General features: G+C 47.0%; 1 protein-coding gene across 1 annotated transcript in view; it reads left to right on the top strand.

The window, feature by feature from the left end:
• LOC119462417 (scm-like with four MBT domains protein 1) overlaps window positions 1-14,871 on the top strand; it is a 48,759-nt gene that overhangs the window by 1,128 nt on the left and 32,760 nt on the right. Inside the window, exons 2-6 of the mRNA XM_049672969.1 lie at window positions 549-672; window positions 4,284-4,352; window positions 9,957-10,222; window positions 12,722-12,753; window positions 14,611-14,842. Of these exons, the coding sequence (XP_049528926.1) occupies window positions 549-672; window positions 4,284-4,352; window positions 9,957-10,222; window positions 12,722-12,753; window positions 14,611-14,842 (723 nt within the window). The remainder of the gene's footprint in view (window positions 1-548; window positions 673-4,283; window positions 4,353-9,956; window positions 10,223-12,721; window positions 12,754-14,610; window positions 14,843-14,871) is intronic.

Genomic DNA, 14,871 nt, shown 5'->3' with positions numbered 1-14,871 from the left:
CATTCTGCTTTGATGATCGTGAAACTTCGGAGTGCGTTTAAAAATTACTGCCAGGCAGGAAAAAAGCGAACTGCTTAGAAAACAAAAATATAGTTCGCCTCCTTCACATTCGATGGTGCAGTGTGTTTGTGAGCAGCGCGGAAGGTCTCGAAAGCGACATTTCAAACCATCGATAGCGGGCTAACGATGCTCAATGGGCGCGGTACGGAAAGAGTTAAGCTAATTGAACATTACAGTTTGTCAATGCAGGGGCTTGCATCTCCTCGGGCAATCCAGCCATAGAGATTCAATGGTGCTATCCGCCACAGGCTAATTTGAAAAAAAAAAAAAAAAGTTTGGAACAAAAATAAACATTCAGTACCGGCTGTAAACAGGTAGTACAGGCTGTTCATGGCTGATAGTCAGAGCGTGTACCTGTGTAATAACAAGAAAAATATTGTTGTGCCGAAATAGCTAAATGATGTCCTCTCCAAGCCACTTGGTGTCCTACTGTTGAAGCACAGGGCACTTGCTGCTGATGCCTGTATCGCTTTTCCTGGTTGCTGCAGGTCTGAGGACCCTTGCATGCTTTCTTTTTCCTATATTGCAGGCTACCTGCCTGAGACATTCAGCTGGGAGGAGTACCTCAAGTCGTGTGGAGCTAAAGCAGCACCAAGATCGTGCTTTCACCTGGTCAGTGTTGTTGTTTTAGGAAGCTCATTTGCTTTTCCCAGATGCAAGGTCTCTAGGTCTTTGGAGAATACCGTGATAGCTTGAGTCGTCGTGCAAGTGTGAGTTCCCACCGAACCATCACGCAACCCTTAGTCATTATCCAGCTCCGATGCATTGTGCAAATCCTTTTTGTCACAAAATAGAAGTGTTGTACACGTTCCTCTAAAACAGAAACGAAAGCTTGTTCCTCGTTCCTTCCCAATATTGAAACGAGTTCCTGTTACAAGTTTCTTCAATGCGAAAGGAACGCGTTGCAGTTACACTTCGAACATTGGGTCGTGTTGTTACATTAACGTTACATTTTATGATTATTTATTAAATATAGTGTCGGATAATCCTGAGGCAAAATAAAATGAGCAATTTAAAACTCAGATTGAACTACGTATGTTATACAAATTTGAACATCGCCGGCAGCAGATTATTAGGAAATAAAAATAATCCAATGAAACGCTCCTATAAGAATTTTTTCAGGGAGCACCATACATACTCCAGAGATTTCTAACTGCATGGATGGATGGATAAAACTTTATTTCATCTAATGAAATTTGGTTGGGCCCCTGAATGTCCGGGAGGCCCCTGGCCGGCATCTCTAGGCAGGCCCGGTCTACCAGCCAGAGCTTGTCTAACGGCAACTTTGGTGCTCGTCTATTACAAGTGCAAAAATTATCACACTTTCCACTTAGGTCTTCAAATGTGCTGTTCAGGATACTGTGCTTCAGATGTGCAAATAGAAAGTTACTCACATGCATCAATATAATTAAGTTTCTTGCACAAGAAACCACATCGAAAGAAACAATACATAGGCGTTTAATGAATGCTAATTCAATATTGCAGTATGAGTGGGAAAAAGAAATGTCCAGAATACATATTCGCAACTAAGGTCCCTTGTTTGAACTCGGCAAGAGTTGCATCTCGATGTTGGTGCCTGACAGATGAACCCATTTTTCAAGCGAAGCTTGTATTTCCTCACAAGTGTTGGCGGTGGTGGTGGTGTCACGCTAAACCCCTATCGAAAACGTGTTGTAAACTCGCCTCTCGTTGCCTTGGTATTACCAAAATTGGCATGGAAGGGTACAAATGTATCACTAACATGACTGATCGGTCATGACATCAATAACATCACATGCTCGTCAGTTACGTCACGAATAACGATAATAAAATCACGTTGTGGCGTATACCCGCATTGGATATGCGCGCATGAGCAAGGGACAAGAATGAAAGGAAGGAAGAAAGAAAGTAAAGAAAAAAAGAAAGAAGGAAAGGAAGGGAAGGAAGAAAGAGAGAACGAAAGAATCACGTGTGGCTCATACCGGGGCCGCACATTTGAGATCTGCTAGAGCAGGTGTGGGAAAAGCTGTGCCGGAGCTGGATCACGTGACGCGCTCGACCAATTGGGGTCGTTTGGTGTGTCACGGGGAGGGAAAGAAAAGAGGCTTGGCGTGTGCTCCGCCGGGATTTCCTTGCTTCGGATCAGTTTCGACGTCCGGATTGGAAGGCCTGTGTGTGGTGCGTTCTGCCGAGGAACAGGCTGCATTTGAGCGATGGCGCCGCAAACTCGCTCGGGAAAGGGCTCGTTGTCGACGTGCCGATTTTAATGTGAGGGCTTCCGAAGCCCAGGTTAAACGTCGGCGAAGAGCCGCGGACCCCAAGTTGCGGGAGCACGATTTTGAGGCCAAACGTCGGCGAAGAGCCGCCGACCGTGAGTTTAGAGCAAAAGACGCGGAACACCTGCGACAGCGTCGTCTTGCCACAAACTTCGCTTACCCCATTTTCTCGGCAGGGGAAGGGCTGGTGATTTTTTCGTTAGCACTTCGTCGGCAAGTTGAAGAGCCGTTCCACTGAAGTGCTTGAGGGTACTGCCGTGTTGTAGTTGAGAAAAAGTTGGGTCAATCCCTCGAAGTTCTTCATCTGTGATAGCGGGTAGTCAACTGGTACCAGCGAGTACCGCGACAGCTCATCCTGTGCCTGGTTGGAAGGGTTCGGTGCCCGTGAGGACTGGAAACTTTCCATCCCTGCGAAGTCCCTCAAGTGGCGCTGCGATCCTGACGTCATGGTTCCTTTGCGGCAGGCTGGCATGCCGGCATGCAGGATAGAAACTACAGGAGGGAGCATTACGTGGCAATCTTGAAGCCTAGCAATAAAAACATACAACAGAGATCTCACGAAAAAATTACCCACATTCGCGTGACAGGCAAGCGGTAGTTCTTTCAAGAAGGTTGAAGATCTTTTTTCAATATTCTTGAGTTCTTTGCGCCTCACGTGGTCAAGGAGCACGTGGTCGCCCATCCGCCCTGTGTGACGTGCTGCATACGTGCATGCATCTGTTCAGTGCCGTGGAACGTTTACAGAAAGAATGCTGTTCCCTCTGCCGTTCCTTCATAAACGTAACGAGTTACCATTACAGTTCCACCGACCCTTAATGGAACAGTGGCGTTACTCCGTTCCTCCCAAAAGGAACTAGTTCCAGGAACGCCATTCCGGAAGTACAACACTGCAAAATAGCAATCTTGAGATAACACAGAGAGATCACTCATTCCCCAAAAGACATGCAAACGACAAAGGGCCACAGCTTTGTGTAGTAATAGCAGCAGTCCTCACTGTCTGTGGGCGTCCTTTTTATTGAATTAGAAATCATGCAGACACTGCAGGCTGCACTTGCGGCTTTGGCATCATGCCCTGTCTCTGGGTGGCAAAATACAGCGAATATAAACAATGGTGTCATTCACACCGTGCAGTAAAATGCCCCCTATTTCTTGCCAAATGAAGCCTGCCTTGGGTTAAGGTGACCTTGAACATTTAGCCTAGTGCAACACCCCAGAGGGCAGTGGAAGTGGCTGAATGCTAGCTGTGCTTGCGATGAACGCTGGAAGCACGAAGACATGGCAGTGTGGGAAGAAGAGGCCGAGGCAAAATGGAAATGCTGACAAGACCCGGCACTTAGGAGCAGGAAGCAGTGCACGTCATGCCTGGTAGCAAATACAGTATATTTTTAAATACAGCACCCATTGAACGGAAAAAAACAAAAAACATTGTGGCTTTATGTAATACTTTAATACCTTGCAGTCACTGACATTGCTTCAATCTTCGGGTGATGCTGCAGTATCTTTTTGTTTACTTGTCAGCATTCTTAGTGAAACAAATTTTCCAGTGGCATGTGGTACAAGGCATGCCGCAGATTGGAGCCAACCAACGTTTCAACTTGGGTACTTGTTTTTGCCTGTGCCACGAGTGAGTGGAAATTGAATGAAACCAGGCAGACACAGAGAGCCAAAGGTGTCAAGCTAATTACATTGGCAAGTTTTTTTTCATTTATGTTATTACAGCACCAATCACCTCTCTCTAGTGTATATTGTGAAGTGATTGCAATCATTTGTGAGCTCTAGATTTGGGCTATGGAAGAATGGGAGACGAAACATGCCTTACTCCATAGTGATTTCCTCAATATGTAAGAAGGCCTTGACGGGTTGTTGTTACATCGAAGAAAGCCTTCTTGTGGATCCTTTCACTTCAGTAATGCTGCTTTGTGTTGATCTGTCTAGCCCTGGCTGCCATTCACATTGTCTTTTGTGCAGGAAGAAGACAGCCTAGGCTTTGAGCCAAACCAGAAGCTGGAGGTGGTTAACGGAAAGAACCCCAATGAGGTATGGATGCGGTTCCTTTTTTTTTGGATGTTAAGGATTACTATAGTCACTGACAAGCCAAGAATCTAGCCTTGCATGGCTCAATGTGAACGTGCTTAAGTGTGCCTGTGCATTGCCCACTCTGATTATTCTCTCACTTGCCACAGCAGCTCAGTGGCTGTGGTGTTTCTGCTGCTTTGTGGCTGTCGGTTGTAGGTTGTGGGTTTAATTTCCTGTTGCAGCCGCCACGTTCAGGAAAAAAAAAAAAGATTTAGGTGCACTATAAAACAAATCAAGTGGTCTGTTTACCGGAGCCCTTCGCAATGACATCCCTTATGGTCCACAGTGCCGCTTGAGGATGTTCAGCTCAATTATTATTATCAGTAACTTCACCTAGGTGGCAGACTGTTCCTTCTACTGAGGTAATCTAAATATGTACGGCATCAAGCAGGTCGGTTCGAGGAGGGAATGACAAGTTGTCCGGCTTATTCTGGGTGACAGATGCAGGTACTGCATCGAAGCATGGTATTAAATAGAATGGACTTCAGCATTTTAAGTCTGCAAGAAATCTAAGCACAAATGAGTCAGTGCTTTTTTTAACTGGAAGAGATGTTAATACAGTGTTACTTTATCACTGCAACAATCTATGTAGTGTACCTAATTGGGCAAGTTATAATAGCACACCATTATAAAAGGGAACACCAGATTTCCAGATTTTTATTTAAAGGAGCTCTGAAACACTTTTTATCCAAGTTGCGAAATGCATTTGAAGTTAAAGGAGACTATTTCAGAAATACGTACTCTGCTGCAAAAAGTAATTCAATGTGTTCAGCAGAAGCGGAGTTATTGGCAATCGTATATCGCCTGTGATCAACTACGTAGTGCGCCCGCTCGTTCTTCAATGCCCTCCACTGTGAAGGCTACGGCGAAGTGGGGCGTGCCCACAACACTTCGCCTGCCGAACGTCACCGTGGCGCACATTTGAAATTTGATTTTGGATGCTCACACAGACGCCATTACTTCCGATTTTAGTGCCTATGACACTCCAAACTCGGAGGCTATCCACGGTTGAGTTCACGGTGTCTCATCCCTTTGCTGTGCTACAGTGTACTAGAAAGCTGCGCGCGGCTATGTTTTCTTGCACCGAGTGGCAAGTAGCACATTTCCTTTCGCACATATCTCTATGGCAATCACACAATTTCCGATGGTCGAATGAAATGTCTTTATGTAAACTCGTAACGAGCTTTGACCATGACGGCGACACACCTTGAAGGTGTGCAACTCAGGAAGCAGGCGACCTGTTCTGGTAAGATGTTGGCACTCGGGTACGCCCAACATGCATCTGGAGCCACGTCGTCCACAAAAACCACTTACACATGCAGTTGTCCTCGGTGAGTGGGCTTGTCGCGGCACCTGGCGAAGGCTGCAGTTTCTAGTATGTTACATGGCTGGAGTGCACGCTCATGATCATGTGCTCCAGTCTGGCCATGCTACGTGGTACGGACCACTTTCTCCTGCACCAGCTTGACTGACGGATAGTAGCCACATCCAAATTGTGCATTTAGAAGTGCTGTAAATTGCTCAATATGAAGCGATGACTGCCAAGGCGTCTAGCCTAGAGCTGCCAGGAGGGAGCGCAAATCAGGTGGCAAATCACGCTGAACTTACCGTATTTACTCTATTGTAACGCAAGTTTTTTTCCAGATTTTTGCTGCCTGAAGTCGATCCTCGTGTTACAATCGAATACCGAAATTCAAGTTGTCTAAAAAGTGTAATGATGCACCCAATTCTAATCAACGAGTGAAATGTGCGAGTGAAAGTGCGGGCGTCCCTCGTGCGCTTTCATGGAGAGCAAATGCATAGCGGAGAGCAAGCGCGAAGTCTTCCGTTGTGCAAAAAGTTGTGGGGGGATGGGAAGGAGGGAGCGGAGGCGACGTTTAGCTGCGGCACCAAATGTGTATCTTGCTACCAGGTTCAAGGGGAACTGGCGACTCAATTTCCCATGCGAAAGGACGAAAGCCGGAAGGCAGCGCGTGGGGGAAGCGGGCGCGGCTTCTACTCTGCCACCAATTAACTGCATAATTGTACTTTGCGCAGCTGTGGGCTGTCATGCGCGCCGTATCTTGAAAGTTATCTCCACACAGCTCTTACCTTTGTATGCGCTGTGCTTTCGCCGCTCAGTTTCCGTTCAAGCGATAGACCTCACGAACCTTCGCTCGCTGCTGCTGGCGCGCTTGCTCACGCTAGCATTTTAACAGCGGTTGCGCGGTCATCGAGTGTGGTCTATTCATGTTTGCTTGTGCGCACTGACACCATGCTTGTTAATTCAGTTAGTGAGCGAATGTGTCCAAGTTTATGCAGCCGATCAAACTACTATCCTTACTACGTATAGCTCTCTACTAATTTGCTATCGCAGTTGATGCTTCACCTTTCCAGTGAAATTGCAACTTTTTCATGCATCCGATGGTCTCGCGTTCTTTAGCGGTTTTCTTTCTTTTTTAAAAATTTTTTGCTGGACACAACAAAAGGCCACCTCTTGCGTTACTTTCACGGTTTTTATTTTTTCTTGGTGGACACAATGAAAAGTCACCCCTCGCATTACAATCGAGTAAATACGGTAACAATGAAAAGGCACCAGCTCATTACTGTCAGTGCTGTCTGCTCGGAATGGTGACCGAGTCACGATATGCGCAGTCCGCACTTTCATCTGTTGCACAGATTGACCTTATGATAACCCATCTGCCATAAAGATGGGAAAGCTCTTCTGTATATAGAAGGAAAACTGAAAAAAAAAAAATCATTTTATGGCAATAAAAGATTGCCTTAGAACACAGGTCCACTATTAAACTGAGAACCTCATTGGTATTCAGTATAGCATAGCGTCAATAAGATCTAAAAAAAACTTGATTCTATGGCGGCCGCATTTCGATGGGGGCGAAATGCGAAAACACCCGTGTACTTAGATTTAGGTGCACGTTAAAGAACCCCAGGTGGTCCAAATTTCCGGAGTCCCCCACTACGGTGTGCCTCATACAGTAAAATCTCGGTGATACGACCTCGTGGGGTCGCGTGAAATATTCGTATCACCCGAAATTCGTATCATCAAAACATACACAATATAAAAAAAATAATTTATTTTTACCAGAAAAGATTTCTAATAATGGAACCCCATTGATACCTTCCTCGCTGCTGCGTTTTCCCAGCTGCTACGTCGCGTTTTCGCGGTCCCGACCTAAATCCCATTGACTTCCATGTATAGTCGAATCTCGATAATTCGAACTCGCAGGGGCCCAAAAATTTGTTCGAATTAAAAGGACTTATTTTTGAAATATTCGTGCACCATAGCACGATGTACGAACGCTGCGATTCGTGAAATATCGCGGCGCGCTAGCACATGTCGACACATATCGAGCAAGGCCACAAAACTGCCCGCGTCAGCCAACGCTCGCTTTGCGATAACAGCAGAAAGCGAAACTTCAGGGAGCAGGCGGCGCAGGCACGGCGAGAGAGAGAGATTCTGGTAGTGAAGAGGAAGAAACGACATGGCGACGGGCGCGCGCGGGGACCGTCGCAGGTGAGGGAGGAGGGCGGCAGGGAAGCGGATTTGGCCTCGGCAACTCAGTCGCTTCGGTGACTCCCCTCGCCCTTCCTCTCAACACCCTCGTAGCCCCCTCACCTTCGACTATCTCCCTGCGCGCCCGTCGCTACCGCCGGCCCGGCGCCAGCTTAGCCCGCTCCCTGAAGTTTCGTTTTCTGCTGTTAAAGCGAGCGTTGGCCGAAACTGGGCCTCCGCCATTGCTTCCCTCTGTGCTGCAACCGCAGCTTTGGCTGAGACGTCGGCACGTACATGCGTGTTCTGGCGCCACGCAGAAACGGCGACCTTGCCGTGATACCGCGGTTCTTTTTTTTTTTTTTTTTTTCGCGCGGCGTTGAGGGGTCTCGCCTAAGCTTTTGTCGGAACAATGCCGGTCGGAGGCACCGCCACGTGATTTGGCGCGCTGATGAGAGCATTGTCGGTGCGCAGTATGTTCGAATTAACCATCGCAAATGCTTTCGCGTTCGAATTACCGGGCGTTCCTCGTGATACTTCGCCAATCTATAATGTACCAGCACGTTACGTTGCGTTTGAATGTGGCGGTCAGGTAAATGTAGCGGTGCAGCCAGCTTGTACATTGCAACAAGCGACCGATGCGTTTCAACAAGCGACCGGCACTTTGCAGATACGACGCACCCGTGTGGACCTTATCGTCAAAATGATCTGCGGTGTTGACAAAGTGCGCCTAGTGCCAGTAGCTTCGTATGCGCTGTGCCTTCGACGTTTAGTTCGCGTTGAAGCGAGAGACAGCGCAAAGGTCAATTCGCTCGCTGCTGCTGCTGCGCTTCCGTTGCTTCACCTGTCGGGCGAAACTGCGGGGGGGGGGGGGGGTTTTCTCTTCTTTTTTCGCGGTCCCTTGAAAAACATATCAACGGGACGTTTTCTTCTTGGCCAAATTGTCAACGATCGCCTTCTGAAAGGCGTATAAGTGCGCGCACGTGATCTTGGGAATGTTTTCGCATGCCACTGAACGCCTGAGCATGTCGAGTGCAGGGAGCGTTTTGACCGTCGGGGCTGCGCCTCGGTCGTCGTTGCAGCAGCTGCCCTCGTCTACTTTCAAGCTAAGCATAGGCTAGGCTGTGATGTAGTCTGGTCCGCTCGATGTGGGGACCAATGAGAAATTGCGCAGCCGCGTGACGTAGTCGGTTGCTTGGCGACTATGGATCCCGCCCAGATCCCGCTGTGCCGGCTTGTCTGTGCCGGTCGCCCCGCTGGCTTGGCCACCGCCACTGTTGCTCACGCGTTTGTATGACCCGCAGCGGCGTGGCAACACGTTCGGAACAGCCGATTTTTTTCGTATTGTGAGCAATGTATTTTGGCCGGGGAATGTTACGAATTCATATCATACCGAAATTCGTACCAGCCGGGTTCGTATCACCGGGGTTTTACTGTAATCAGATCGTTGTTTTGGGCACGTAAAACCCCATAATTTAATTTAGTTTAATTTAACTTGATTCTATTGAACAGACATTCTATTGATAAAAAATATTTTCCAGACCTTCATATACTAGAACTGATCTGTAATCAATGCTATCATACTAATTTGGAGTTCCCTATAATGAAAGTAGACCATACTGCATATCTTGATTTCTGTGTGCTTAAGTTACTATAGCTTTTTACATTCTTGTTGTGCAATGCTAGGAGGCTTCCGAGCATGTGAAGCACCGTCTTTTCTTGCATAAATATTTGTAAGCATTATATTTTGCGATAAAATTTTTATGTTTGATATTCGATCGACATTTGGCTTTTTTTTCTTGACTCGATTCAATATTTGATTAGAAATCTACTATTCGGTATTCACACATCCCTAATTATAAGTGTTCTCTCTCGTATTGGTGCATTGCGAGCATTACGATCTACATTTAAGTAAAACACCTAAATAGCATTCAAACCAACAGAACTTGAACTTATTGTCAACTTCGTCTTTCTTGTAATTTTCACCCTGCTTTACTCCCTATAAATTCCACGCAGTGTTTCTTCCGGGTGTGCTGTTTTAACATGAGCCTTTCCTTTCTGTCTGCTGCCTCCAGTTGTGTGTAGGAACTGTGGAGCGGGTGTGCCCTCCCCTGGTGTGGGTCCACCTGGAGGACAGTAACGAGGGTGGCACCAGGGTGGTGCTGCCCCTACGCTCGCAACAGCTGTTCCCTGTCGGGTGGTGTGGCTCAAATGGGTGGCCCCTCCGACCACCCCGTGACTGGGCCCCTCCAGGCCGTCCTTCCGCGTCCTCCCCACTGAGGCGCGCAAGTGGCAGCGCAGCAGCGTCGTCGTCATCTGCAGCGGCTGCCGAAAAACCCAGGTGCTGTGGGAACAACAGTCATTCATGTTATAATAAATACAGTGTAACCTCGATTAAACGTCCCCCGGTTATGCGACGACCCGCATTTTATGACGAATTGGTTTGGTCCCGGCAAAACCCCCATAGAAATAATGTATTAAAAACCTCAATTATACGACGCAATTTTACGCCGACCCCACCTCGTACGACGCCTCTCTCGGTACCATCCGAGAAAAAAAAAGCTAGAAAAAAAGTCCTAAGCAGACGCAGGCTGGCGCGTGAGCACTGCAGCCGGCTGATAAAAGGGTGTGCAGTACTGTACTCACCTGAATGTAATGTGACTGCGATTGTAACACGAGGGGCGACTTTCCAATCCCGTGAAATAATAAAAATAAAACCGCGAATGTAACGTGAGATGAACAGAAAAAGAAATGTTGCCTTTATTCAAGGAATCGCAATTTCGGAAACTTGTTAACTTCACTCATCATCGTCGTCTGAAGAGGAGATGGAGCTTTCCTTGGACGGTATTCTCGGGCGATCACTTTCGTGGATAGTTTCAATTTTACAAAATTTCAGGTGACTCGGCACTGAAAGCGTCCCCACGAAGTGTTTCTGGCGCTGTTGTAAGCACACTATCAGCGCCAAGAGCGCTGTCGGCTGTATACTTCAAGGGGTTTGGTGCCAGGACGAGCAGAGTCTCGTTAAACCGAAACTATCTCCAGAAACGATCGCCCGAGAATCAAGTCATCTTCCATGCCATCGAGCTTGTTTGAGATTTAAGTACTTATTCAAAGACTGCACAAACATTTCATTCGGGGTCAGTACCAGGCCACTTCAGGTTCCACAGAGCCTTTCTGACTGGCCTCGCACTTAAGGAGGGCCTGCCGCTGGTCCCGCCATACGCAATTCGTCGACATCAAGACACCGAGCCGTGGCATACTTTCCCAGCTCCTCGGCCATCAAAATTCGAACTCGTCTCTCGAAGCGACCATCAAACCGAAAGCGCTGCGTCGCCATAACGTCGCGAATGAACAGAGTCGAACCGCAAAAGGCTGGAGGGTATTGCGGCATCGTAACCAGGCACAAGCAGAGCGAAAACAGCGTCGATACCAATCAAAAACAAATTCCGGCTTCGGTAGACTTGTATATGGATTGGATCGAGACTTTAAAGTTCTAGGTTGCCAACGTAGCGCTAGAAATTGCGGGATTTAGAGCATTTGTTTTAAAATGGCCAATTTTGCTGTTATTTGACGGTAACGCGAGGGTTGAGTTCAAGCAACAAAAATCATGAAAAATATGCGCGTTACATCAATAAATATGGTAATTTCTTGATAATTTAATCTACCTTCCTTGGAGCAGTGCAGGTTTGTGCCGCAGGCTTATTCAGGCGGTCTGTACCCGTTTTTTGGGCAAGACTGAGCGTCACTGCCTATATTCTTAGTTTTTCGATTATGCGACGCCCGGATTATACGACGGTTTTGCGTGGTCCCTTGAAAGTCGTATAATCGTGGTTCCACTGTACTGGTAGCATAGACCTCCATTAATTCAGTAACGGTTGGAAGTGCAAAGGAGGCACTTCAGTTTTGGGGTGGCAGCACAGCCTTGACAGAAAGACTCCACCTGCCATCAACAGTTGGAACTGACTGGCAATGCTTGTTTTAGAATCATGTGAAAAGCACGAACACACATTACGCACACCACAATATATACCTTATATCAATGGGGACCCAGCTTTCCTACTTGTAGACAGTGTGGAGCCTGTCCCTCCAGTGTGGAGCCTGTACCTCGTGGTAGTGCCCTGCCACCTCCACTTTCAAAAAGCTGGGGGAAGTGGACCACTCCCTCAGGAAAGTTTCAAAAAGCATGGTGACTGCTGCTGGTGCCAGGAGGCACCAGCAGCAATCGGTGTCGGGTAGAAGGTAGGCTCATGCCAGGAGGCATGAGCCTACTAAGGAGGCCTGAACTGGAACTTAAGTTCTTACAGGACTAGTAAATGTTATTTATTCCTCCTTAGAAGTGCAAGGACATTTATTTGGTTCATTAAATAATGATCTTCCACAAGCTAAAGAAGTGATTATGTCAAAGTGAGAAAACACTTGTTCCAGTCAGCCTGTTTTGAATGGCAAATAAAGATAACTGTTTGAGTGGCTCTTCATAGTACTTTCTTTTTGTGAAGGTTTTTTTTTTTTTTCCACAAGAAAGCAGCTTGCAATAGGACACCTTGCATGTTTACAGCATACTGGTAAAATATAGGGTTTTACAGCTAGGGGGTATGCTAATTGTAGGTTACCAAATTTGATTAAACCTTGGCAGTATACCACTTTTTAGGGATGAAATGACTTGTTCAATATGACTGGAGCCTGTTGCAAGTTGTTAGTCTGCAAATCTTGTCTATACTCAAATTGCCATGCCATGTACATCTGCCATGCAAAGCAGATGTACATGTCCTACGTAAAAGTCGTACGTGCTTCACTTGTTGTTTGCTATGGTAACACGTCTTCCTCTTTCTTTTCCCTCCAGCAAGAAGTCAGGATCCGTGGAGGCCAAGTCAGGTGAGAGCTGGTGCATTGGTATCGTTCCTAGAATTGCTCCGTTCTTGCGGGGGTCAGCCTCATTGCAGAAGATGTAGCACAAAAGAGCCGACCCGTAAGGTTAGAAAACAGGATGATTGTAGTCTTATATGTTGCTTTCTTTTGTGTCGTATCTTACGAAATGAATCCATACCAACTAGGGTAACGACGAGCTCTACTTAGCCTTCTTGGCGCATATTTTCCTTTAGCCTTTTACAGAAAGGACAACCAAACGCTTAGTGTGCATTTTGTGTTAGTAATAGCTGTTGTAGGCTCTTTCTTGGCTCAAAGCACTGTTCTAGAGTGACTCGGAGCAATGGTAATAATCAAAGTCAGCTGCAAGCAACCGATCTCAATATTAATGACAAGACAGCGCCGATACTTTGTCCTCAGTGTTAGATGAGACAAAGCGACGGCTGATTTTACTGTTAATTTTGGCTGTCACGACAGGGAACAAGTTGCAAAAGCAAATTCAGATCGAAGCGGGCAGCCTGCTTGCTACCATGCTGTTGCGCAATCGCGCAGTAACCGACGGAAGCTATTGTGCAGGCTTCCGGGTGACAAGCGAAGTTTTCTGGCTGGCCAGAAACCGGCGACGCAACTAGCGACGGCGACAGACCGTCCTCTGCGACTGTCAAACTTGTCTCTTGTCGCCGTTGCTCGAAAATCGTGTGCATGTGGTTGCGGCTTTACAGCTCGTCACCCTAAAGATCCACACGCGCTCTTCTATAGGTGTATTTGAAGGCTGCAGGCTTGAGTGGCTGCTTGTACAGACAAGCTGTACGCCTTGTCTGGTGCGCATGATTGATCTGAACTCCATACTTCTTAAACTTCACCCTTTCTCTCGCCACCTGTAGGGTTGCATACTGGACAAAGTTAACCTCCTTATCTTTTTATCCCTCTATCTCTCTCATTCTCAAATAAAGATAGCGCACAGCTTTCTGAGCCTTTTCTTCGACTTCGCTGATTTTGATTAGTTCAATGCTGCGAATTAAATGGAAGCTATAGGAAACTTGCAACGTTCTTGTAATGCAATGCTAGAAGATGTACGAGCACGTGCTGCACTGTACTTTCTTGCGCAAAAATTTGTAAGCATTAAGTTCTGTGAAAAATTTTCTGATGTTTGATATTCGGTGTTTTTTTTTTCTTGATACGATTCAATATTCGATTCGAAATGCACTATTTGGTATTCGCTCACTTCTGCAAATAAGTAGTTACCTTACCAGAGCACCGGCGCCAACACTTGTACCCAAGTGCAACAGTGTTTCACCTAGTTGCCAGCTGCTCCCTTTTATGACAGGAATAATGCCACTTGCACTCTGTTGATTTTCTACCATAAGGTTGCAGCTAAGTGAAGCTGTCTGTGGTAATCCTTTGGAGCAACAGCTGCCTGCTGGCTTAGAAAACAGTAGCATATCATTTTTTCAATGTAGCTGCAGTCATGACAGGACATACCGAGGTGGTGCTGAGGACATTATCAAGGCTACTTTTGAGACGGTCATTTAGGTCCATTCTCCCCCGATTCCTACACTGCTTTCATTAGTAATGAACAGCCACATTGTAACCCACACTGAATCCATACCACATTGTAACCTTGTTTATAATTCCGTGTGTCCTTTCATTATAGTATACACAAGAGGCTGCAGTTACGCAGTAGTAGAAGGCAGCTGCACATTGAGATAGTGTGCTGCCACCTGGCTGCTTAGAGCGTGTGATGTGTTTCTTGTGCCTTCTTGGTGTGTTTTTAATGTTTACCTGATGTGTTTTTGATGATAATGTGTGCTGCCAAGTGGCAGCCCAGAGTTTCTAATGAGTTTACGATGACTGATGCTGGTGCAGGTTGGTGCCCTGCGCTGCACCTGAACCACAGGTGCTTCTCGGGCCCACTGTTGTCCAAAGGGCGTTTGGCAGAACTCCCACGTCAGACGGGGCCAGGTCCGGTGGCGCTGGTGCTGCGTGAAGTACTGGCACAGCTCATCGGTGTCGCCTACAAGCCTAGCCGGGTGCTTGCCATCCTTCAGCTGCGGGGAAGCCCCACACCTGGCATGCACCAGCAAACACTCAAGGCCAAGTAAGTAGACCGTGAGGCTCCCGAAAGAT

The sequence above is a fragment of the Dermacentor silvarum genome, chromosome 8 (assembly GCF_013339745.2).
Source record: "Dermacentor silvarum isolate Dsil-2018 chromosome 8, BIME_Dsil_1.4, whole genome shotgun sequence".
In the NCBI taxonomy this organism is placed as follows: Eukaryota; Metazoa; Arthropoda; class Arachnida; order Ixodida; family Ixodidae; genus Dermacentor; species Dermacentor silvarum.
The sequence above is the reverse complement of the archived record's forward strand: the minus strand, read 5'-3'. Positions and strand labels throughout refer to the sequence as shown.